The sequence below is a fragment of the Cherax quadricarinatus genome, chromosome 77 (genome assembly GCF_038502225.1).
Source record: "Cherax quadricarinatus isolate ZL_2023a chromosome 77, ASM3850222v1, whole genome shotgun sequence".
Taxonomy (NCBI): Eukaryota; Metazoa; Arthropoda; class Malacostraca; order Decapoda; family Parastacidae; genus Cherax; species Cherax quadricarinatus.
The window spans coordinates 14,067,810-14,095,263 of record NC_091368.1 but is presented as its reverse complement, the minus strand read 5'-3'; the positions used below and the strand labels follow the sequence as shown (position 1 = coordinate 14,095,263).

The following is a 27,454-nucleotide window of genomic DNA, read 5'->3' as shown; positions in this document are numbered from 1 at the left end:
ACATCTGAACTTATTAATTTTTCAGTTTTCATCAAAATGCCAAGAATTTCTCATTTATTCTTCTTGATACTTTCAACATCACTTGCATTTTCTTCGGATGTCATGGAAAAATACATTTTATACAGGGTTAAAGTATTGGAATTATTTACTTGATTTTATAGAGGCCAGTTATTATACTTGTCAAATTAAGGAATTATCACCTTGATCATGTTATTTAATAAATTGTAGTTTAATTTAACAATGTCACTGACCCAGCTGTCTGAATCTCGCTGTCATCAGTGCCTTGAAGACTCACTGACTTCACTGGTGTCTGAATCTCGCTGTCATCAGTGCCTTGAAGACTCACTGACTTCACTGGTGTCTGAATCTCGCTGCTATCAGTGCCTTGAAGACTCACTGACTTCACTGGTGTCTGAATCTCGCTGTCATCAGTGCCTTGAAGACTCACTGACTTCACTGGTGTCTGAATCTCGCTGCTATCAGTGCCTTGAAGACTCACTGACTTCACTGGTGTCTGAATCTCTGCCTTGAAGACTGGTGTCTGAAGACTCATCAGTGCCTTGAAGACTCTGACTTCACAGTGCCTTGAAGACTCACTGGTGTCACTGGTGTCTGAATCTCGCTGTCATCAGTGAATCTCGCTGTCATCAGTGCCTTGAAGACTCACTGACTTCACTGGGTAACATTCAGGTGGCAAATTGGTGACTTGTTACCATATAATCACTATCAATAACAACACTGCGATGTTGTTGATTCAGTACCACTCGTTCGTGGCTACATAAATATATAATCACTAGTCATCTATCAACATAATTTACGTTATGTTAAGTTAGGTCAAGACAATTTTTTTTCAATTATATATGGCAGAACTCTTGGGTAAAGGAATAAGTGTGAATTGGACGTGCCTAGCATGGGCTAATAGTGCATTTTAAATTCTCAACGGGGAAGCGGTAAATCTGCAAGGGTAGTATATAAAATGACACATGACCATTTCAGATTTAGCGCTTAACTTTATAATATTATTAGCATTTATATTTTTGTAAGAGGTATATAACGCCTGGATAATAAGAAACTTTAAGGTTCAATCCATTAAAGGGGGAGTTAACTTCTGTGCCTTGAATCAAGAGCCCGTCTCCGGCAGTAAGGCATCTCCAAAGATGGGGCATGGGGCAATAGGCCCAATATCAGAATTCAGCTATTGAAAAGATTTCTGGCCAATATTCAGGATGTTGCAATGCTAAATGAATTTCACGGGAAAAGAATAAAGTACAGGAACTTAAAAAATGAAGCAACGCTAAAACACTGTTGGTTAAAAGCAATGAATGTAGGAACAAACCTGGAGAGTTGTGGCAACAACTAAAATACTTGGATATTGCCATTGATCAATCTAACATAATGCTGAATATTGATGACGAACTATACATGCCACAAAATAGCTACTGTAATGTAAAAATTTGCTTCAGTTCATTCAGCATCACTTTTCAGTCATAATTAGTTATGCCGTAAACTATCATCGTTGCATCAACTAACTTCAACATATACTCAGATAATTATAAAGGTTACTGCAGCACTAAAGGCGTTACCCCTGAACACTTTCTACCTTTGAGGTGGATCTTATGAATTTCTGCAGATAGATGTAAATTAAATCCTAATTAAGGCACTGTGCCATATAGGCTGCAGGCGGCCAGTCACTTCCATTTTCAAGAAAAAAAGTTGATAGGCTTGTTTATGTACTTAAGCATATGTCCCTAATTCTTGAGAAAGCAGTTTATTATCGAGTAGTTAAGAGTTAATTACAACACCTTTCTACACAGTTAACAACCAAGCTTTAGGATATCTTACTGAACTGATATTTCGTTAATCAATATCATGGATTGCGTAAGACCTGAAATTATATTAGGGAGCCTCACAGGAATGACGACCCTGGACTTACAAAAGGCATTCGATACAGTTATCAATACAATATTGTAAGGGTGTGCCTAAATATCGGTATTGTGGATGTCGGCTTATAGTGATGGTATGGGTATTGACCAGAAACTGAGTATCGGTATTAATGGTAATCTGAAAATTTGGTTGGTATCCTTGTAGGCGCCAGTATAAGTGGATATCGGCTAATTTGCATGGTATTGTTATTGTACTAAAATTAGGTTTGAGAAATGGTATCGGTATAAATTTAGTTATCGCTCCATCCCTAGAATATTGTATAAGAAACCACTAGCTATCGACATTCGGACTGTAGACAGGTTTGTTCATGTCTTCCTTAAGAGACAAGAAAAATTGTCAGGGGTCAATACAGAAAAAACCCTGTTGATAACGTGTATTGTTCCCCAAGGGAGACTTGTACGTCCCTACTGTTTGTGTTATGTGAATGAACTGCCCCTCAGTGAAAACTTCTATTATAGGCAGATGATATTAGCGTCCTAATCTCGGATGAAGATGCACCGGATATAGCTATGTACTAATACTAAAACTAGAGTTCTACAACAAATGGTTTGTACATAACCAATAATCACTATGCTTAGGAAAAACAGAAGCCGTACATATTGGTACAGAAAAAGTAAATTGGAAAGGATAAAGAAATTTAATGTACTGAGTAATGGGGCGCCCATCACATCCATATCTTCAGTGAAACATATGGTAATGCCCTTTGATCATTGCATTTCAAGAGAATGGATAGTGAATGGATAGTGGCCCGGTGGTCTGGTGGCTAAAGCTCCCGCTTCACACACGGAGGACCCGGGTTCGATTCCCGGCGGGTGGAAATTCCGACACGTTTCCTTACACGTATTGTCCTGTTCACCTAGCAGCAAATAGGTACCTGGGTGTTAGTCGACTGGTGTGGGTCGCATCCTGGGGGACAAGATTAAGGACCCCAATGGAAATAAGTTAGACAGTCCTCGATGACGCACTGACTTTCTTGGGTTATCCTGGGTGGCTAACCCTCCGGGGTTAAAAATCCGAACAAAATCTTAATCTTAACTCATAATCCTCATGTGTTTGATTCGGTTAGTTAATTATATTTTTAGTGGGTCTCTTATTCAAACTCTCTCTCATATGCATTTGATTTACGCAGCTTATTATTTTCCTTTGTTAAATTAATAATTATTACTTATTTTACCTGTATTTAGCCCCTCAACGGAAATAAGTCACTTCGTTCAAATATTATTTGGGATATCGTAGGTATTTTACACATAAGATACGATGGAATATTGTTCCTAAATAGTCGTAGCTAGATCAGTTTTAAATACCTATTTTGTATTTATATATTTATTGACCACAATGCAGATATCACATAATATGGTTTTCCTGGGTTATCATAGTTGAAAGCTACGTACATATTTCACTACTTAGGTTGTTATACTATCTGTATATCCTCAAGACTATCATAAAAAACAATATTTGTATGCAATGAAAAACTCATTTCTGTCTCTTGAAATTACAGAACAATAACAAAAACAGAGCCATGGAAGCGATAACATTATGTACCACAACAGCTGCTGTAGAAAATATATCCAACACTTAATTACACACATTATTTGTGTTATTTAGCAGTAAAAATCACTCACTGCTTTGTTGAAATAAAACATGAAAAATACAAGTAACATTACTATTAAAAAGTAATTAGAGATAGTTGAAAATGTTACACGAGATTAAGCAATAAAAATAGGCATTTGTATTTTTTTCTAGGGGAAACTATCAGTTTAATAGCCATAAATGTATACGAATATATATATATATATATATATATATATATATATATATATATATATATATATATATATATATATATATAGTAAGATTATATATATATCTATATATATATATATATATATATATATATATATATATATATATATATATATATATATATATATATATATATATATATATATATTTAAGAATTCGCTAATAATAATTCAGTGAAGTATTTCTCATGGGTAAAAACACAATAAAATGTTGTAGAGAAACAAAGACAGATATTCACGGAACAAAGGTTGTCTATGAGTGAGGAAAAAACTGTTTGTAGACCTAATTAAATATATTATTTGAGCTGATGACATAGTGTCTATGCTGGTCTTAAGATGAGTCAACCATAAAATATTGAAGCAGTGCAGAAATTTATTTAATTTTCACGGGAATAAAAGACTACACTGTTTTACATAGGAATGAATAAACTTGCACCTACACACGTGAATCCTACACTCCGCCGAAGGCAAATTCATGGGTACGATTTTTGAAAATAAGAAGCTACACCATCGAGGAATTTGGAAGATATCGGCGCCATTCCAGGATACAGGAATTTGGAAGATATCGGCGCCATTCCAGGATACAGGAATTTGGAAGATATCGGCGCCATTCCAGGATACAGGAAATGGGTTCAGCAACTTAAGTTACAGGTCACCTGCACATGTCAATTGTTCCAAGAATATGACTATTGTCCAGGCTAAAGATTTGAAAATTCGAAGACCATTGGATTACTTCACCAGTTATAAGCAACGCTCAAGGTTGCATATTATTACTTTCTGAGTACTTCTAAGATACTCAACATAATTTACACACACACACACACACACACACACACACACACACACACACACACACACACACAATGGCTACATCGAACACAGACAACAGGTCCGAAGGAAGCATGGAAACTAAACTGTATGCAGAGGTCCTGTCAAACCCACATGGGCCAAAACAAAGACAGGCACTCTAGGACAGAAAGAGAGGTTGGAAGACATCCAAGGAACTAGGACATGTGCAAGGACCTTACCAGATACCTGTGGGGGCCAGGAGCAGGTGAGCAGGAAGGATAAACCAAGAAGCATAGGGGCCACAACGAGGGAAGGGACTGAAGGAAGGAACACTCCACGGGAAGGAACTAAAACACATCAGAGGATGCAATGGGAGTCACAGTGGGAGGTGGAAAGGGAGAGATCCGTGTTTGTCTATGGGCTAGACGAAGCTAAAGGGGAAACTTATGATGAAAGAAAGCAGGAGGAGAAAAAAGCGATTGAAGACATCATGAAGGTGATAGGCGAGGGGGACATGACCAAGGTGGCAAATTTTCGGAGAATTGGGTGGTTCACAAAGAAAAGGAATCGGCCTCTCAAAGTAATTTTCAAGGCAGAATCAACCCGAACCATGATCCTGCAGGGGAAAGCACGGCTGAGAGGCAAGCAGGAGTTCCGGAGTGTGTACCTCGACCGAGACAGAACACAGGACGAGAGGAAGACAATGAAAGAGAGAGTTCAAAAACGAAAGGAGAAATGGGAGGAAATGAAAAAGGAGAGCAGAATAACCCAGCATCAAATGGAAGGACAAGCGCACCCCCCAGAAACACCTGCAGAAGGACTCCAGCCACGACACCCCCAAGGCAACTGAACAATCAAAACCAACCATCACACACCGATCCCTCTGTTTCCACCCCCCGCACCACAGTTACAGTATTAGAACAGAAGTTGAAGGTTTGGTACACAAATGCAGATGGATTAACGAATAAACATGAGGAATGGCAAGAAAGAATCAATGAGAAGTCCCCAGACATCATAGCAGTTACAGAAACAAAACTCATGGAGACAATAACAGATGCAATCTTCCCACCAGGATACCAGATCATGAGGAAAGATAGAAGGGGCAGGGGGGGAGGTGGGGTTGCTCTGCTCGTAAAAAACAGATGGAAATTCGAGAAAATGGAAGGAATAGATGAGACGGGAGAAAGAGACTACATAGCAGGTACACTTCAGTCGGGGGAACACAAAGTGGTCATTGCAGTGATGTATAATCCACCACAGAACTGCAGGAGGCCAAGAGAGGAATATGAAGAGAGCAACAGAGCAATGGTGGACACACTTGCTGAGGTGGCAAGAAGAGCTCACTCCAGCACAGCAAAGTTGCTGGTTATGGGGGATTTCAACCACAGGGAGATTGACTGGGAAAACCTGGAGCCACATGGGGGTCCCGAAACATGGAGAGCCAGGATGTTGGACGTGGTGCTGGAAAACCTCATGCACAAACATGTTAAGGACACTACCAGAGTGAGAGGGGAGGACGAACCAGCAAGATTGGACCTTGTGTTCACCCTGGGCAGCTCAGACATTGAGGACATCAAGTATGAGAGTCCCCTAGGAGCTAGCGACCACGTGGTTCTGTGCTTTGAATACATAGTAGAGCTGCAAGTGGAGAGAATAACAGGAGTTGAATGGGAAAAACCTGACTATAAAAGAGGGGACTACATAGGGTTGAAGAACTTCCTGCGGGAGGTCCAGTGGGACAGAGAACTGGCATGAAAGCCAGTAAATGAAATGATGAAATATGTAGCAACAAAATGCAAGGAGGCAGTGGAAAGGTTCATTCCCAAGGGCAACAGTAACAACGGGAATACCAGAACAAGCCCCTGGTTCACCCGACGGTGTAAGGAGGCAAAAACAAAGTGCAATAGAGAATGGAAAAAGTACAGAAGGCAGAGAACACACGAAAATAGGGAGATCAGTCGCAGAGCCAGGAATGAGTACGCACAGGTAAGGAGGGAGGCCCAGCGACAGTATGAAAATGACATAGCATCGAGAATCAAGACTGACCCGAAACTGTTGTATAGCCACATCAGGAGGAAGACAACAGTCAAAGACCAGGTGATCAGATTAAGGACAGAAGGTGGAGAACTCACAAGAAATGATCAGGAGGTATGTGAGGAGCTGAACAGGAGATTTAAGGAAGTTTTTACAGTAGAGACAGGAAGGGCTGTGGGAAGACAGAACAGAAGGGAACATCAAGAGGGAATATACCAACAAGTGTTGGATGACATACGAACAACTGAGGAGGAGGTGAAGAAGCTCTTAAGTGACCTTGACACCTCAAAGGCGATGGGACCGGACAACATCTCCCCATGGGTCCTTAGAGAAGGAGCAGAGATGCTGTGTGTGCCTCTAACCACAATCTTCAACACATCCCTTGAAACTGGGCAACTACCTGAGAAATGGAAGACAGCTAATGTAGTCCCCATATTTAAGAAAGGAAACAGAAACGAGGCACTAAACTACAGACCTGTGTCTCTGACATGTATCGTGTGCAAAGTCATGGAGAAGATTATCAGGAGGAGAGTGGTCGAACACCTGGAAAGGAACAAGATTATAAATGAAAACCAGCATGGGTTCATGGAAGGCAAATCTTGTATCACAATCCTCCTGGAGTTTTATGACAAGGTAACAGAAGTAAGACACAAGAGAGAGGGTTGGGTAGATTGCGTTTTCCTAGACTCCAGGAAGGCCTTTGACACAGTTCCCCACAAGAGATTAGTGCAGAAGCTGGAGGATCAGGCACACGTAAAAGGAAGGGCACTGCAATGGATAAGGGAATACCTGACAGGGAGGTAGCAACGAGTCATGGTACGTGAAGAGGTATCACAGTGGGCGCCTGTTACGATCGGGGTCCCACAGGGGTCAGTTCTAGGACCAGTGCTATTTTTGATATATGTGAACGACATGATGGAAGGAATAGACTCTGAAGTGTCCCTGTTCGCAGATGACGTGAAGTTGATGACAAGAATTAAATCGGACGAGGATGAGGCAGGACTGCAAAGAGACCTGGAGAGGCTGGACATGTGGTCAAGTAACTGGCTTCTCGAATTCAATCCAGCCAAATGCAAAGTCATGAAGATTGGGGAGGGGCAAAGAAGACCGCAGACAGAGTATAGGCTAGGTGGACAAAGACTACAGACCTCACTCAGGGAGAAAGTCCTTGGGGTGACCATAACACCGAGCACATCACCGGAGGCACACATCAACCAAATAACCGCTGCAGCATACGGGCGCCTGGCAAACCTGAGAACAGCGTTCCGATACCTTAATAAGGAATCGTTCAAGACACTGTACACTGTGTATGTTAGGCCCATACTGGAGTATGCAGCACCAGTCTGGAACCCACACCTGGTCAAGCACGTCAAGAAGTTAGAGAAAGTACAAAGGTTTGCAACAAGGCTAGTCCCAGAGCTCAAGGGAATGTCGTACGAGGAAAGGTTAAGGGAAATCGGACTGACGACACTGGAGGACAGAAGGGTCAGGGGAGACATGATAACGACATACAAGATACTGCGGGGAATAGACAAGGTGGACAGAGATAGGATGTTCCAGAGAGGGGACACAGGGACAAGGGGTCACAACTGGAAGCTGAAGACTCAGACGAGTCACAGGGACGTTAGGAAGTATTTCTTCAGTCATAGAGTTGTCAGCAAGTGGAATAGCCTAGCAAGTGAAGTAGTGGAGGCAGGAACCATACATAGTTTTAAGAAGAGGTATGACAAAGCTCAGGAAGCAGAGAGAGAGAGGATCCAGTAGCGATCAGTAAAGAGGCGGGGCCAGGAGCTGAGTCTCGACCCCTGCAACCACAATTAGGTGAGTACAATTAGGTGAGTACACACACACACACACACACACACACACACACACACACACACACACACACACACACACACACACACAAATGAGAATAGCGTTCCGGTATATCAGTAAGGAATCGTTCAAAACTTTACACACTGTGTACGTCAGGCCCATACTGGAGTACGCAGCACTATTTTGGAGCCTACACCTGGTCAAACACGTCAAGAAATTAGACAAAGTTCAAAGGTTTGCTACAAGGTTAGTTCAAGAGCTAGGGGGAATGTCCTACGAAGAGAGGTTAAGGGAAATCGGCCTGACGACACTGGAGGACAGGAGGGTCGGGAGAAATGATAACGACATACAAAATACTTCGTCGAATAGACAAGGTGGACAGAGACAGGATGTTCCAGAGATGGGACACAGAAACAAGGGTCAAAATTGGAAGCTGAAGACTCAGATAAGTCAAAGAGATGTTAGGAAGTATTTCTTCAGCCACAGATTTGTTAGGAAGTGGAACAGTCTGACAAGCGATATAGTGGAGGCAGGAACCATACATAGTTTTAAGACGAGGTATGATAAAGCTCAGGGAGCAGGCAGAGGGAGGACCCAGTAGCGGTCAGTGAAGAGGCGGGGCCAGCAGCTGAGTCTCGACCCCTGCAACCACAATTAGGTGAGTACAATTAGGCGAGTACACACACACACACACACACACACACACACACACACACACACACACACACACACACTGGCTGGTAGAACATAACATAACTGAACATAATATCAACGTCATTAGTCCCATCATAGAACATTCTCTGACGCAGCTGAGGCTCTTCTCATCCAAGACCTGGACATTTAATCCACTTCTTTGGACCATACTTGCCTCCAGCTCCCCAAACGCTATGTGACTTCCGTACGTGTTTAGCGCTCTCTATAATAATAATAATAATAATAAGAAGAAGAAGAAGAAGAAGAAGAAGAGGAAGATAGAGAAGAAGAAAACAGAATTTTTTAAGTTCGGTCTCTTGATAATTGCCTCTCCAGTTGCAGCTAAATTTATTAGGATGTATTTCTTTGTAACAATGAGATCCAATAAATTTTAACTACATATTGAAGTTGCAATATAATTAGGAGTTCTTGATCATTTTAATTAGTTGATATGATTCATGAGTCTCTGATACACTGTTCTACTTAACATGGAGATTAATGAAATCTTCAACTAAGCTTCCAATGGTTTTAGTTTATATTCTCAATTTTTGAAACAAGACTGTTTTGTGTTTTTGTCATGCTGTGAGTAATGTATATACAGTGTTAAGCTATATTAGTCAGAGTTATGGGTCAGGTAACTTATACATTTAAAACTTCTTTCTTACTGTAAATATGTTCTTCTTTATATTTACATATTTTCCTTTCTTGTAGCTGTGTTCCTTAGTGAACAAGTTATAGATTTTGAACTGTTATGGACTGCTATACCTATATGTTCATATTTCACGTTCTTACGAAGTTATGGGAACCCAGGGGTAAAAACCGGTTTATGGGTGAATACAAAATAATTTAAACCACACACTCATCATCTCACAAAAAGCGTTAAACTGGTGGTCAACATTTCCTTACTAATTACCTTATATTTTTTCTTTCAAGGTCAATTAAACTGCCCTTCAGAAAATTAAAAATATTTATACAAAATATTATATATAGCTCAAACCGAAACCTGCTTTATCTGGAGTTTATCTGGAGAGAGTTCCGGGGGTCAACGCCCCCGCGGCCCGGTCTGTGACCAGGCCTCCTTAGGTCAGTGTCCCAGGATGCGACCCACACCAGTCGACTAACACCCAGGTACCCATTTTACTGATGGGGAACATAGACAACAGGTGGAAAGAAACACGTCCAATGTTTCTACTCTGGCTGGGAATCGAACCCAGGCCCTCACCGTGTGAAGCGAGAGCGTTAACCACCAGGCCACCAGAGCCACAACACATATCACAAAAATATAAGTAATAAGCTATTAAACACTTACTAGTTGATTAAATTTATGCCTAACGAAATTAAAACATTAACGACTCCAGTGAACCGGCATGCTCCTCAGCCAGCTAATAAATACACTGTTATTTATATATCTCCACAATTCATTCAGGCCCCACTCAAAAAGTTGGACCAGCCGCCTGCCAGGGCCCAAATAAACGGAAAATAGAACCAAGACACAACCTACGGTTTGAGCATGACAACAAAAAAACATCAAACACTACTTATCTACCACTTCAGCACCCTCGTTTCCCCACGCTACGATCACTTGACACATGACCACACACTGGAAGAGTCAACAAAACGCCGACATGATTTATAATATGGAGCACCCTTTTCACACTATGAAAACCTTACTTTTTAATAAAATTTATCACAATGAGGCAGTAGCCTGCATAACACAGTAGTTTATAAAATAAGGTTTTCTTTCTTTCAGTGTATGTTTCTAATTTAATATTTTTTATATCCAAACTAAGGTTAATGTGTTGTAAGAGAACTTCTGTCGTTTATGAAACTGCTGAAATAATACCTGATGTGCTTGAAGCTGTGGCTAGATAAGTCATGGTATCCCCAGGACAATTATTTAATTTCATCCAATCCCTCTGATAGATCCGCATGTCTCATTGCTCTTTCTTACCTACCAAATCGACACCCGCAGTTGTTTTCAAACCCAGTCTACACCACATACTGTCTGCCTCACATCCATCCTCATTCCATCCCACTCACGTTCTGCTTTTCTCCACGAGACAGTTTACTTAACTTTTCATCTGAGACTCTAACCAGTCTTGCATAATCTGTCAGATGCAGTCCCTTGGAAAAATCATATATCATTACAAAATTGTCCCAGATATTTTTTAATCTTTATCATTTGCTTTTCACATGCTCATTAATCTGTTAATTGCTAAATAATCTTATTGTGAGCTCATATATTTTAATTCAAATTTCCTGGAAATCAAATAGCAGATATTTTCATTTTTTTTCGCTTAAATATTTATGAATAAAATCAAACAATTACCAACTACCTAATATGAACTCTTACTGCATAATTTATTCATACATAACTCATGAAAAGTATTTAAGTAAGAGCGTTTATCATTATTCAATAATTAATACTGTGACATAATAAATCATCGTTTCAGGTTAGTAAACTCTCCTACACTTGTGACTTTTATGTCTACAAAATTCTACGATCTTTTGTTTTATTATGGAATTTACAAACAATAATTTTTTCAGCGTCTTCCAGATGAAGCGCTTGTGCAAAATGGAATTTAACATTTTACACCAATTCATCGACTATTAATGCAAGCTCCACAAGAGACATTTCTTTCTGTATTGGATTAAGATATCACTTTCTGCGGAAAATATAAAGCCAGGTCACCCTGTAGAATCTACATTATCAGTCCTGCTTTTCTCAAGTGAAAAGATAAACGTAATCATCGTTCGTTCAACTTTTTCAAACTTAAGATAGCATAAGTAGACATGACTCACGAAATCGTAATGACACGATTGCAAACAAACCATACCACGATGGTCTGGAGTTTTGAGATTCTCTGACCGCATATACACAGAAACACATATTTAGCTAGAAAAAAAATAACAAAAATCAGGTGTGACATGTCCGGCAGCGCTGTTTTTCAGTGTGCACAAGCAATGATAAAGTCAGTTCATTCTTCAAACGTGGTGTGAGAACTGCATGTAATACGATATTGGTCACCCTGCAGTCTGTAAATACTATCGTTCATCTCAACAGTTCTCATATATTAATAAATATCTCTGCAATGGCTAAGTCTAAAATGTGACAAAACAGATAAATTATCTCATTCCATACTGCATAAGTTCTGAAATATAACAAGAATAAACTTGAATGCTGAGCGGAGACACTATAATCATTGTATAAGTGATAAAAGAAAGACACTTATGTACGAATGGTATATAATACCGACAAGATGAGAGTAAGACACATGTGCAACATCTGGGTATCTTTATTGTAGACGTTTCGCCATCCAGTGGCTTTATCAATACAAATTCTAGGACATAACTTGAAGACAGTAGAACTATGTACAGAAGATGAGGTAATCAGTCCCTCAACCTAGGAGTAGGTGCGAACAGCACCGTAGTCGTGGAGATTCTGAATCTCCACGACTACGGTGCTGTTCGCACCTACTCCTAGGTTGAGGGACTGATTACCTCATCTTCTGTACATAGTTCTACTGTCTTCAAGTTATGTCCTAGAATTTGTATTGATAAAGCCACTGGATGGCGAAACGTCTACAATAAAGATACCCAGATGTTGCACATGTGTCTTACTCTCAGAAAGACACTTACTTGGAACCGGTCGTCAGCAGAGTATGTGTGGTGGCCAGTAGTCAGGATGTGTAGGTCTCGCTGTCTTAACCACGTCACCTGCACAACAAACACGGTAAACAACAATAATAATAATAATAATAATAATAATAATAATAATAATAATAATAATGATAATAATAGTGGGAAATTACGGGACATGGTTGATTTCCAGGACAGTTAGACCTCTCTAAGTGGGGAGAAAGTGAGTGGGGTCGAGCAATGGACCCCATGAATACCTACTTGGTGGTGCCACATTTCTTTATGCAATCTTAATTAGTAAGACTATTCCAGAGATTTAGCCCCCATGGGCTAGTGTATTATACACTATTACTTATACATATTTAAGCTAAGTTAGAGTTAGACATATAGTAATCTAGCCTAGTATCTACAACAACCTCTGACAAACTACACAAATGTGGACAGTGGGCACTTGTTCCAGCCAGACATGAGTGCCCTCTGACTAGGAAGAGCAACTCTCTCCTGCCTACCCGTCTTCAGTCACGACAAAACCAAGTTCGGGAGTGAAGTTGGTGACCAAGGTCTGCCCAGTTGTGTAGATCAATTAAGAGCTTAGTTAATTAGGATGACTTATCGTACGACAGGCCTCGTGCAGTGAAATAGGTATTATTTCACAGCAATAAACGGTTATGTTGCTGCTATACAGGGCGGCTACAGATCAGTGACTCAAATACACGTATCTCAGGAGTCCCAACGGATGTACCAAAGGCTCCCACACTCCACGAGTAAGTAACCTGTAACAGTATCAGACTCTTTTCCTGTATTTTATCGGAGCTGAGTAGTGTGAAGGGTCACACCATATCCTCCAGCCCACGAAAGATGCAAAATACCTGCAACCGGCCTGATACTCACTACGATGTTTAAAGTTGAGGTAAGAATTTAGGTACATTTACCTTTGAAGAGTTTCGAGAGTTTCACTACTCTCGGAGCGCGGCTATAGGCCAGGCTCGTCTGGTGCTTGCCTGGTCAACAAGGCTGTTGCTGCTGGAAATCCGCTGCCCCACATATCCATTACAGCCTGATTGATCTGGCATCTAGGGAAGAAATGCGTGGCAGGTTTCTGTGCTGAATTCCACAATTGGCTTGATTGGATCACTAACCTAATCAGTCATAACCGCCAGACACCCGCTGTTCTATATAACAACAACAACAATAATAATAATAATAATAATAATAATAATAATAATAATATTATTAATATTATTATTATTTTTGTTGTTGTTGTTGTTGTTGTTGCTGCTGTTGTTTCAACATCAAACTTTGCCCACTGGTAGAGCAAAGTTTGCACAACAAACAAAGAAAGCGCAGAAATTCGGTTCACAATGCGGCATCCCTGATTGTCTTAGTGTATATGAAATTGATTTCTCCTACAGTCTCTAGTTAATTAGCTCTGTATTGTATTGGTGAAGCCACTGGATGGCGAAATATCTTCAGTATTTGTTTAAATTACTTTAAATTTATATATGAATATATATATATATATATATATATATATATATATATATATATATATATATATATATATATATATATATATATATATATATATATATATATATATAAGGCATATGATAGAGTGGATAGAGGAGCAATGTGGCAGATGTTGCAAGTATATGGAATAGGTGGTAAGTTACTAAATGCTGTAAAGAGGTTTTATGAGTATAGTGAGGCTCAGGTTAGGGTGTGTAGAAGAGAGGGAGAATACTTCCCGGTAAAAGTAGGTCTTAGACAGGGATGTGTAATGTCTCCATGGTTGTTTAATATATTTATAGATGGGGTTGTAAAAGAAGTAAATGCTAGGGTGTTCGGGAGAGGGGTGGGATTAAATTATGGGGAATCAAATTCAAAATGGGAATTGACACAGTTACTTTTTGCTGATGATACTGTGCTTATGGGAGATTCTAAAGAAAAATTGCAAAGGTTAGTGGATGAGTTTGAGAATGTGTGTAAAGGTAGAAAGTTGAAAGTGAACATAGAAAAGAGTAAGGTGATGAGGGTATCAAATGATTTAGATAAGGAAAAATTGGATATCAAATTGGGGAGGCGGAGCATGGAAGAAGTGAATGTTTTCAGATACTTAGGAGTTGAAGTGTCGGCGGATGGATTTATGAAGGATGAGGTTAATCATAGAATTGATGAGGGAAAAAAGGTGAGTGGTGCGTTGAGGTATATGTGGAGTCAAAAAACGTTATCTATGGAGGCAAAGAAGGGAATGTATGAAAGTATAGTAGTACCAACACTCTTATATGGATGTGAAGCTTGGGTGGTAAATGCAGCAGCGAGGAGACGGTTGGAGGCAGTGGAGATGTCCTGTCTAAGGGCAATGTGTGGTGTAAATATTATGCAGAAAATTCTGAGTGTGGAAATTAGGAGAAGGTGTGGAGTTAATAAAAGCATTAGTCAGAGGGCAGAAGAGGGGTTGTTGTGGTGGTTTGGTCATTTAGAGAGAATGGATCAAAGTAGAATGACATGGAAAGCATATAAATCTATAGGGGAAGGAAAGAGGGGTAGGAGTCGTCCTCGAAAGGGTTGGAAAGAGGAGGTAAAGGAGGTTTTGTGGGTGAGGGGCTTCGACTTCCAGCAAGCGTGCATGAGCGTGTTAGATAGGAGTGAATGGAGACGAATGATACTTGGGACCTGACGATCTGTTGGAGTGTGAGCAGGGTAATATTTAGTGAAGGGATTCAGGGAAACCGGTTATTTTCATATAGTCGGACTTGAGTCCTGGAAATGGGAAGTACAATGCCTGCACTTTAAAGGAGGGGTTTGGGATATTGGCAGTTTGGAGGGATATGTTGTGTATCTCTATACGTATATGCTTCTAAACTGTTGTATTCTGAGCACCTCTGCAAAAGCAGTGATAAAGTGTGAGTGTGGTGAAAGTGTTGAATGATGATGAAAGTATTTTCTTTTTGGGGATTTTCTTTCTTTTTTTTTGGGTCACCCTGCCTCGGTGGGAGACGACCTTGTTGAATATATATATATATATATATATATATATATATATATATATATATATATATATATATATATATATATATATATATATATATATATATATTCATATATAAATTTAAAGTAATATATATATATGTCGTGCCGAATATGTAAAACTCGTCAGTTAGCATGAACTCACTTAAATTTAAGTCCTTTCTAAAATTTTCTCTTATACGATTAAAGATATATTTTTTTCATTAATGATGATGTAAAAATTTATAATTTTGCACTAAGAGGAAATAGAAAACTTACCTAACCTTATTATAACAAGCGCAATTTATTTTAGCCTAACCCAAATAAATATATTTTAGATTTGTGTATAATAATTTAATACTAAACAAACACAGGGAAATATATTTTTTCCGTTAGGTTCAGAATGATTTTGGCGAAATTATTCCATAAACAAATTTTCACTTGTCCTATATGCAATATGAGCGTTGCTATTTAAGCCAAGATCGCAAGTTCTGCCTATTCGGCATGACATATATATATATATATATATATATATATATATATATATATATATATATATATATATATATATATATATATATATATATATATATATATATTATATTTATATATTATCACACTGGCCGATTCCCACCAAGGCAGGGTGGCCCGAAAAAGAAAAACTTTCACCATCATTCACTCCATCACTGTCTTGCCAGAAGGGTGTTTTACACTACAGTTTTTAAACTGCAACATTAACACCCCTCCTTCAGAGTGCAGGCACTGCACTTCCCATCTCCAGGACTCAAGTCCGGCCTGCCGGTTTCCCTGAACCCCTTCATAAATGTTACTTTTCTCACACTCCAACACCACGTCAAGTATTAAAAACCATTCGTCTCCATTCACTCCTATCAAACACGCTCACGCATGCCTGCTGGAAGTCCCAGCCCCTCGCACACAAAACCTCCTTTACCCCATCCCTCCAACCTTTCCTAGGCCGACCCCTACCCCGCCTTCCTTCCACTACAGACTGATACACTCTTGAAGTCATTCTGTTTCGCTCCATTCTCTCTACATGTCCGACCCACCTCAACAACCCTTCCTCAGCCCTCTGGACAACAGTTTTGGTAATCCCGCACCTCCTCCTAACTTCCAAACTACGAATTCTCTGCATTATATTCACACCACACATTGCCCTCAGACATGACATCTCCACTGCCTCCAGCCTTCTCCTCGCTGCAACATTCATCACCCATGCTTCACACCCATATAAGAGTGTTGGTAAAACTATACTCTCATACATTCCCCTCTTTGCCTCCAAGGACAAAGTTCTTTGTCTCCACAGACTCCTAAGTGCACCACTCACTCTTTTCCCCTCATCAATTCTATGATTCACTTCATCCTTCATAGACCCATCCGCTGACACGTCCACTCCCAAATATCTGAATACATTCACCTCCTCCATACTCTCTCCCTCCAATCTGATATCCAATCTTTCATCACCTAATATTTTTGTTATCCTCATAACCTTATTCTTTCCTGTATTCACTTTTAATTTTCTTCTTTTGCACACCCTACCAAATTCATCCACCAATCTCTGCAACTTCTCTTCAGAATCTCCCAAGAGCACAGTGTCATCAGCAAAGAGCAACTGTGACAACTCCCACTTTATGTGTGATTCTTTATCTTTTAACTCCACGCCTCTTGTGTGATGAATGGTTTTGAAAACCGACAAGTTGAAGAATTGAGACACTTATGCAACATATGGGAATCTTTACTGAAGAAACGTTTCGCCACACAGTGGCTTCATCAGTCCAATACAAAGTAGAAGTGGGTAAGGAGAGTAGAAGTTTGAGGTAATCAGTCCCTCAACCTGGAATCGATGTGTTCAGTCCATCACTCTTGTAGGAAGTGCAGCATATTGCCAGAGAGGTGGCTTATATACTGCGGTGAGATGAGTTGAAGCAGGAAGAGGCGGGATCATAGTGGGACCTGCCACTAGTGTAAGTAGGTCGTCGCCCAAAGGTTGGGCAAGCGTTGAAGTCTTTGTACCAAGATCCCATGATGTTGCAGTGTCTGACAGATGTGATGAATGGTTTTGAAAACCGACAAGTTGAAGAATTGTGACACTTATGCAACATATGGGAATCTTTATTGAAGAAACGTTTCGCCACACAGTGGCTTCATCAGTCCAATACAAAGTAGAAGTGGGTAAGGAGAGTAGAAGTTTGAGGTAATCAGTCCCTCAACCTGGAATCGATGTGTTCAGTCCATCACTCTTGTAGGAAGTGCAGCATAGGGCCAGAGAGGTGGCTTATATACTGCGGTGAGATGAGTTGAAGCAGGAAGAGGCGGGATCACAGTGGGACCTGCCACTAGTGTAAGTAGGTCGTCGCCCAAAGGTTGGGCAAGCGTTGAAGTCTTTGTACCAAGATCCCATGATGTTGCAGTGTCTGACAGATGTGATGAATGGTTTTGAAAACCGACAAGTTGAAGAATTGAGACACTTATGCAACATATTGGAATCTTTATTGAAGAAACGTTTCGCCACACAGTGGCTTCATCAGTCCAATACAAAGTAGAAGTGGGTAAGGAGAGTAGAAGTTTGAGGTAATCAGTCCCTCAACCTGGAATCGATGTGTTCAGTCCATCACTCTTGTAGGAAGTGCAGCATAGGGCCAGAGAGGTGGCTTATATACTGCGGTGAGATGAGTTGAAGCAGGAAGAGGCGGGATCACAGTGGGACCTGCCACTAGTGTAAGTAGGTCGTCGCCCAAAGGTTGGGCAAGCGTTGAAGTCTTTGTACCAAGATCCCATGATGTTGCAGTGTCTGACAGATGTGATTAATGGTTTTGAAAACCGACAAGTTGAAGAATTGAGACACTTATGCAACATATGGGAATCTTTATTGAAGAAACGTTTCGCCACACAGTGGCTTCATCATTCCAATACAAAGTATTGGACCTACTTACACTAGTGGCAGGTCCCACTGTGATCCCGCCTCTTCCTGCTTCAACTCATCTCACCGCAGTATATAAGCCACCTCTCTGGCCCTATGCTGCACTTCCTACAAGAGTGATGGACTGAACACATCGATTCCAGGTTGAGGGACTGATTACCTCAAACTTCTACTCTCCTTACCCACTTCTACTTTGTATTGGACTGATGAAGCCACTGTGTGGCGAAACGTTTCTTCAATAAAGATTCCCATATGTTGCATAAGTGTCTCAATTCTTCAACTTGTCGGTTTTCAAAACCATTCATCACATCTGTCAGACACTGCAACATCATGGGATCTTGGTACAAAGACTTCAACGCTTGCCCAACCTTTGGGCGACGACCTACTTACACTAGTGGCAGGTCCCACTGTGATCCCGCCTCTTCCTTCTTCAACTCGTCTCACCGCAGTATATAAGCCACCTCACTGGCCCTATGCTGCACTTCCTACAAGAGTGATGGACTGAACACATCGATTCCAGGTTGAGGGACTGATTACCTCAAACTTCTACTCTCCTTACCCACTTCTACTTTGTATTGGACTGATGAAGCCACTGTGTGGCGAAACGTTTTTTCAATAAAGATTCCCATATGTTGCATAAGTGTTTCAATTCTTCAACTTGTCGGTTTTCAAAACAATTCATCACATCTGTCAGACACTGCAACATCATGGGATCTTGGTACAAAGACTTCAACGCTTGCCCAACCTTTGGGCGACGACCTACTTACACTAGTGGCAGGTCCCACTGTGATCCCGCCTCTTCCTGCTTCAACTCATCTCACCGCAGTATATAAGCCACCTCTCTGGCCCTATGCTGCACTTCCTACAAGAGTGTTGGACTGAACACATCGATTCCAGGTTGAGGGACTGATTACCTCAAACTTCTACTCTCCTTACCCACTTCTACTTTGTATTGGACTGATGAAGCCACTGTGTGGCGAAACGTTTCTTCAATAAAGATTCATATATGTTGCATAAGTGTCTCAATTCTTCCACGCCTCTTGTCGAGACCCTCCCATTTACTTCTCTTACAACCCCATCTATAAATATATTAAACAACCACGGTGACATCACACATCCTTGTCTAAGGCCTACTTTTACTGGGAAATAATTTCCCTCTTTCCTATGTACTCTAACTTGAGCCTCACTATCCTCGTAAAAACTCTTCACTGCTTTCAGTAACCTACCTCCTACACCATACCCGAAATGACTAGCCATGCTAAGCGTTCAAGTGGTACACTCTGTAATCACAATTTTACTGCATGTAAACCACACAATAACCAAATTTCTGTAAACTCAGCATTGTAATCCTTCTAGAGAATAAACTTTGAATACACCTGCAACATCTGCCACATTGCCCCCCTATCCACCCTGTCATACGCCTTTTCCAAATCCATAAATGCCACAAAAACCTCTTTAGCCTTATCTAAATACTGTTCACTTATATGTTTCACTGTAAACACCTGATCCACACACACCCTACCTTTCCTAAAGCCTCCTTGTTCATCTGCTATCCTATTCTCCGTCTTACTTTTAATTCTTTCAATAATAACTCTACCATACACTTTACCAGGTATACTCAACAGACTTATCATCCTATAATTTTTGCACTCTCTTTTGTCCCCTTTGCCTTTATACAAAGGAACTATGCATGCTCTCTGCCAATCCCTAGTTACCTTACCCTCTTCCATACATTTATTAAATAATTGCACCAACCACTCCAAAACTATATCCCCACGTGCTTTTAACATTTCTATCTTTATCCCAACATCCCGGCTGCCTTACCCCCTTTCATTTTACCTACTGCCTCACGAACTTCCCCCACACTCGCAACTGGCTCTTCCTCACTCCTACAAGATGTTATTCCTCCTTGCCCTATACACGAAATCACAGCTTCCCTATCTTCATCAACATTTAACAATTCCTCAAAATATTCCCTCCATCTTCCCAATACCTCTAACTCTCCATTTAATAACTCTCCTCTCCAATTTTTAACTAACAAATACATTTGTTCTCTAGGCTTCCTTAACTTGTTAATCTCACTCCAAAACTTTTTCTTATTTTCAACAAAATTTGTTGATAACATCTCACCCACTCTCTCATTTGCTCTCTTTTTACATTGTTTCACCACTCTCTTAACCTCTCTCTTTTTCTCCATATACTCTTCCCTCCTTGCATCACTTCTACTTTGTAAAAACTTCTCATATGCTAACTTTTTCTCCTTTACTACTCTCTTTACATCATCATTCCACCAATCGCTCCTCTTCCCACCCGCACCCACTTTCCTGTAACCACAAACTTCTGCTGAACACTTTAACACTACATTTTTAATAGTACCCCATACCTCTTCGACCCCATTGCCTATGCTCTCATTAGCCCATCTATCCTCCAATAGCTGTTTATATCTTTCCCTAACTGCCTCCTCTTTTAGTTTATAAACCTTCACCTCTCTCTTCCCTGATGCTTCTATTCTCCTTATATCCTATCTACCTTTTACTCTCAGTGTAGCTACAACTAGAAAGTGATCTGATACATCTGTGGCCCCTCTATAAACATGTACATCCTGAAGTCTACTCAACAGTCTTTTATCTACCAATACATAATCCAACAAACTACTGTCATTTCGCCATACATCATATCTTGTACACTTATTTATCCTCTTTTTCTTAAAATATGTATTACCTATAACTGAACCCCTTTCTATACAAAGTTCAATCAAAGGGCTCCCATTATCATTTACACCTGGCACCCCAAGCTTACCTATCACACCCTCTCTAAAAGTTTCTCCTACTTTAGCATTCAGGTCCCCTACCACAATTACTGTCTCACTTGGTTCAAAGGCTCTTATACATTCACTTAACATCCCCCAAAATCTCTCTCTCTCCTCTGCATTCCTCTCTTCTCCAGGTGCATACACGCTTATTATGACCCACTTCTCGCATCCAACCTTTACTTTAATCCACATAATTCTTGCATTTACACATTCATATTCTCTTTTCTCCTTCCATAACTGATCATTCAACATTACTGCTACCCCTTCCTTTGCTCTAACTCTCTCAGATACTCCAGATTTAATCACATTTATTTCCCCCCACCGAAACTCCCCTACCCCCTTCAGCTTTGTTTCGCTTAGAGCCAGGACATCCAACTTCTTTTCATTCATAACATCAGCAATCATCTGTTTCTTGTCATCTGCACTACATCCACGCACATTCAAGCATCCCAGTTATATATATATATATATATATATATATATATATATATATATATATATATATATATATATATATATATATATATATATATAATATATATATATATATATAAATATATATATATATATATATATATATATATATATATATATATATATATATATATATATATATATATATATATATATATAGATAGATAGATAGATATGTCGTGCCGAATATGTAAAACTGGTCAATTAGCAAGAACTCATTTAAAATTAAGTCCTTTCTAAAATTTTCTCTTATACGTTTAAAGAAATATTTTTTTTCATTAATGTTGGTGTAAAAATTTACAATTTTGCTCCAAAAGGAACTTAGAAAACTTACCTAACCTTTTTATAACAATAACAATTTATTTTAGCCTAACCCAACTAAATATATTTTAGATTTGTTTACAATAATTTAATATTAAACACAGTGAAATATATTTTTTTTCGCTGGGTTCAGAATGATTTTGGCGAAATTATTGCATACACAAAGTTTCACTTGTCCTATATGGCAAGATGAGCGTTGCTATTTAAGCCAAGATCGCAAATTCTGCCTATTCGGCACGACATATATATATATATATATATATATATATATATATATATATATATATATATATATATATATATATATATATATATATATACATTTTATTTTATTATTTTATTATCACACTGGCCGATTCCCACCAAGGCAGGGTGGCCCGAAAAAGAAAAACTTTCACCATCATTCACTCCATCACTGTCTTGCCAGAAGGGTGCTTTACACTACAGTTTTTAAACTGCAACATTAACACCCCTCCTTCAGAGTGCACGCACTGTACTTCCCATCTCCAGGACTCAAGTCCGGCCTGCCGGTTTCCCTGAACCCCTTCATAAATGTTACTTTGCTCACACTCCAACAGCACGTCAAGTATTAAAAACCATTTGTCTCCATTCTCTCCTATCAAACACGGTCATGCATACCTGCTGGAAGTCCAAGCCCCTCGCACACAAAACCTCCCTTACCCCCTCTCTCCAACCTTTCCTAGGCCGACCCCTACCCCGCCTTCCTTCCACTACAGACTGATACACTCTTGAAGTCATTCTGTTTCGCTCCATTCTCTCTACATGTCCGAACCACCTCAACAACCCTTCCTCAGCCCTCTGGACAACAGTTTTGGTAATCCCGCACCTCCTCCTAACTTCCAAACTACGAATTCTCTGCATTATATTCACACCACACATTGCCCTCGGACATGACATCTCCACTGCCTCCAGCCTTCTCCTCGCTGCAACATTCATCACCCATGCTTCACACCCATATAAGAGCGTTGGTAAAACTATACTCTCATACATTCCCCTCTTTGCCTCCAAGGACAAAGTTCTTTGTCTCCACAGACTCCTAAGTGCACCACTCACTCTTTTTCCCTCATCAATTCTATGATTCTCCTCATCTTTCATAGACCCATCCGCTGACACTTCCACTCCCAAATATCTGAATACATTCACCTCCTCCATACTCTCTCCCTCCAATCTGATATTCAATCTTTCATCACCTAATCTTTTTGTTATCCTCATAACCACCTTACTCTTTCCTGTATTCACCTTTAATTTTCTTCTTTTGCACACCCTACCAAATTCATCCACCAATCTCTGCAACTTCTCTTCAGAATCTCCCAAGAGCACAGTGTCATCAGCAAAGAGCAGCTGTGACAACTCCCACTTTGTGTGTGATTCTTTATCTTTTAACTCCACGCCTCTTGTCAAGACCCTCGCATTTACTTCTCTTACAACCCCATCTATAAATATATTAAACAACCACGGTGACATCACACATCCTTGTCTAAGGCCTACTTTTACTGGGAAATAATTTCCCTCTTTCCTACATACTCTAACTTGAGCCTCACTATCCTCGTAAAAACTCTTCACTGCTTTCAGTAACCTACCTCCTACACCGTATACTTGCAACATCTGCCACATTGCCCCCCTATCCACCCTGTCATACGCCTTTTCCAAATCCATAAATGCCACAAAGACCTCTTTAGCCTTATCTAAATACTGTTCACTTATATGTTTCACTGTAAACACCTGGTCCACACACCCCCTACCTTTCCTAAAGCCTCCTTGTTCATCTGCTATCCTATTCTCCGTCTTACTCTTAATTCTTTCAATAATAACTCTACCATACACTTTACCAAGTATACTCAGCAGACTTATCCCCCTATAATTTTTGCACTCTCTTTTATCCCCTTTGCCTTTATACAAAAGAACTATGCATGCTCTCTGGCAATACCTAGGTACCTTACCCTCTTCCATACATTTATTAAATAATTGCACCAAAAACTCCAAAACTATATCCCCTCCTGCTTTTAACATTTCTATCTTTATCCCATCAATCCCGGCTGCCTTACCCCCTTTCATTTTACCTACTGCCTCACGAATTTCCCCCACACTCACAACTGGCTCTTCCTCACTCCTGCAAGATGTTATTCCTCCTTGGCCTATACACGAAATCACAGCTTCCCTATCTTCATCAACATTTAACAATTCCTCAAAATATTCCCTCCATCTTCCCAATACCTCTAACTCTCCATTTAATAACTCTCCTCTCCTATTTTTAACTGACAAATCCATTTGTTCTCTAGGCTTTCTTAACTTGTTAATCTCACTCCAAAACTTTTTCTTATTTTCAACAAAATTTGTTGATAACATCTCACCCACTCTCTCATTTGCTCTCTTTTACATTGCTTCACCACTCTCTTAACCTCTCTCTTTTTCTCCATATACTCTTCCCTCCTTGCATCACTTCTACTTTGTAAAAACTTCTCATATGCTAACTTTTTCTCCCTTACTACTCTCTTTACATCATCATTCCACCAATCGCTCCTCTTCCCTCCCGCACCCACTTTCCTGTAACCACAAACTTCTTCTGAACACTCTAACACTACATTTTTAAACCTACCCCATACCTCTTCGACCCCATTGCCTATGCTCTCATTAGCCCATCTATCCTCCAATAGCTGTTTATATCTTACCCTAACTGCCTCCTCTTTTAGTTTATAAACCTTCACCTCTCTCTTCCCTGATGCTTCTATTCTCCTTGTATCCCATCTACCTTTTAGTCTCAGTGTAGCTACAACTAGAAAGTGATCTGATATATCTGTGGCCCCTCTATAAACATGTACATCCTGAAGTCTACTCAACAGTCTTTTATCTAGCAATACATAATCCAACAAACTACTGTCGTTTCGCCCTACGTCATATCTTGTATACTTATTTATCCTCTTTTTCTTAAAAGATGTATTACCTATAACTAAACCCCTTTCTATACAAAGTTCAATCAAAGGGCTCCCATTATCATTTACACCTGGCACCCCAAACTTACCTACCACACCCTCTCTAAAAGTTTCTCCTACTTTAGCATTCAGGTCCCCTACCACAATTACTCTCTCACTTGGTTCAAAGGCTCCTATACATTCACTTAACATCTCCCAAAATCTCTCTCTCTCCTCTGCATTCCTCTCTTCTCCAGGTGCATACACGCTTATTATGACCCACTTCTCGCATCCAACCTTTACTTTAATCCACATAATTCTTGAATTTACACATTCATATTCTCTTTTCTCCTTCCATAACTGATCATTTAACATTACTGCTACCCCTTCCTTTGCTCTAACTCTCTCAGATACTCCAGATTTAATCCCATTTATTTCCCCCCACTGAAACTCTCCTACCCCCTTCAGCTTTGTTTCGCTTAGGGCCAGGACATCCAACTTCTTTTCATTCATAACATCAGCAATCATCTGTTTCTTGTCATCCGCACTACATCCACGCACATTTAAGCATCCCAGTTTTATAAAGTTTTTCTTCTTCTCTTTTTTAGTAAGTGTCTACAGGAGAAGGGGTTACTAGCCCATTGCTCCCGGCATTTTAGTCGCCTCATACGACACGCATGGCTTACGGAGGAAAGATTCTTTTCCACTTCCCCATGGACAATAGAAGAAATAAAGAAGAACAAGAGCTATTTAGAAAAAGGAGAAAAACCTATATGTATGTATATATATATATGCATGTGCGTGTCTGTGAAGTGTGACCAAAGTGTAAGTAGGAGTAGCAAGATATCCCTGTTATCTAACGTGTTTATGAGACAGAAAAAGAAACCAGCAATCCTACCATCATGCAAAACAGTTACAGGTTTCTGTTTCACAGTCATCTGGCAGGACGGTAGTACTTCCCTGGGTGGTTGCTGTCTACCAACCTACTACCTACATATATATATATATATATATATATATATATATATATATATATATATATATATGCAAAACAACCGCTGTGAAAGAATAGAGAAATTCCAAGCGATTTCGTGAATACTCACATTATCAAGGAACAATGGAAAAAAGCAGTTCTGATAATAATATGAATATTTCCTTTGGTTTATATAAATTAGATCCATTTATAATTAATAGAATTAGGGAAGAATTTAATAATACATTGGACAAATAATAATTTTTAAAATTCTTATTTCTTGGGTAGAATAGTTTGTTGGTGGGTTGTGTGAAGGACCAGTCTAGTTTGGCGGGTGGGCCTGCTGCAGTGTTCCCTTTCTTATGTGTGGCATGTCAGGTGTTCCTTTGTTGTGGGATCTGATAGTGAGGTGTGGGCTAGACCCCTTATATACCTTCCTTTGATGCTCTACTTTCATTGTTCCTTGATAATGTGAGAAGTCACGAAAGCGCTTGAATTTCTCTATTCTTTCACAGTGGTTGTTTTGCATATTCTGAAATCACCTGTTTACTGTGATCTTATTGCTTATATATATATATATATATATATATATATATATATATATATATATATATATATATATATATATATATAAGTGTTGTTCTGTGAAGAACACTTTACCTTTTCTAAATGTTTTTAATCTATTATGTTGATAGAAAATTGAAATTTACAATTTACAAAAGGCCCACCAATGTGTCATCAGACATTCTCTAATATTCCAATCACGAATCTAGGGTTAAAAGTAGCGTGTTCCTCACAAAGTCCTTGAAGGCGTTGCTCATCTGCAGTCCAAAGTATTTAGAAGATGAAATCAGCAAGATATTCAACTTAGCCAGAGAACTGAGAAACCCTAGGGATTCTGTCGAGAAGGCACTAATGTCAGCAAGAAAGACTTCCTACTGGAAAATGTATTAGTTTTACCATACAACGAGAACCTGGTCTGCCTGCATGAGGCATTAAAAAGATCAATATAACCCTTGCTTTCTAAAGCACTGGGCCTGTGAAACAAAGGTTTATTAAAGGCACACCCTCCTGAAAAAAGTTTGTAGGGTTTACGAGGTCCCATGTACTCAGTGTCCTCTCTCATATATTGGTTAAACAGGTAAACTTCTGGAAACCAGAATAGCCCAACATAAATACTCAGGACAGGGCAGGAGTCGAACGCTACCTTTAATATTGTGTACAATAGACTCTATTAAATAGGTATCGAGGTTGTATAACCCATAATTTGAGTTACAT

The 27,454-nt window shown here is 39.6% G+C and overlaps 1 protein-coding gene across 1 annotated transcript in view; it reads right to left on the bottom strand.

The window, feature by feature from the left end:
- LOC128702056 (uncharacterized) overlaps nucleotides 1-27,454 on the bottom strand; it is a 226,923-nt gene that overhangs the window by 142,477 nt on the left and 56,992 nt on the right. The window contains exon 2 of the mRNA XM_070101503.1: nucleotides 12,720-12,797. Coding sequence (XP_069957604.1) covers nucleotides 12,720-12,797 — 78 coding nt within the window. The remainder of the gene's footprint in view (nucleotides 1-12,719; nucleotides 12,798-27,454) is intronic.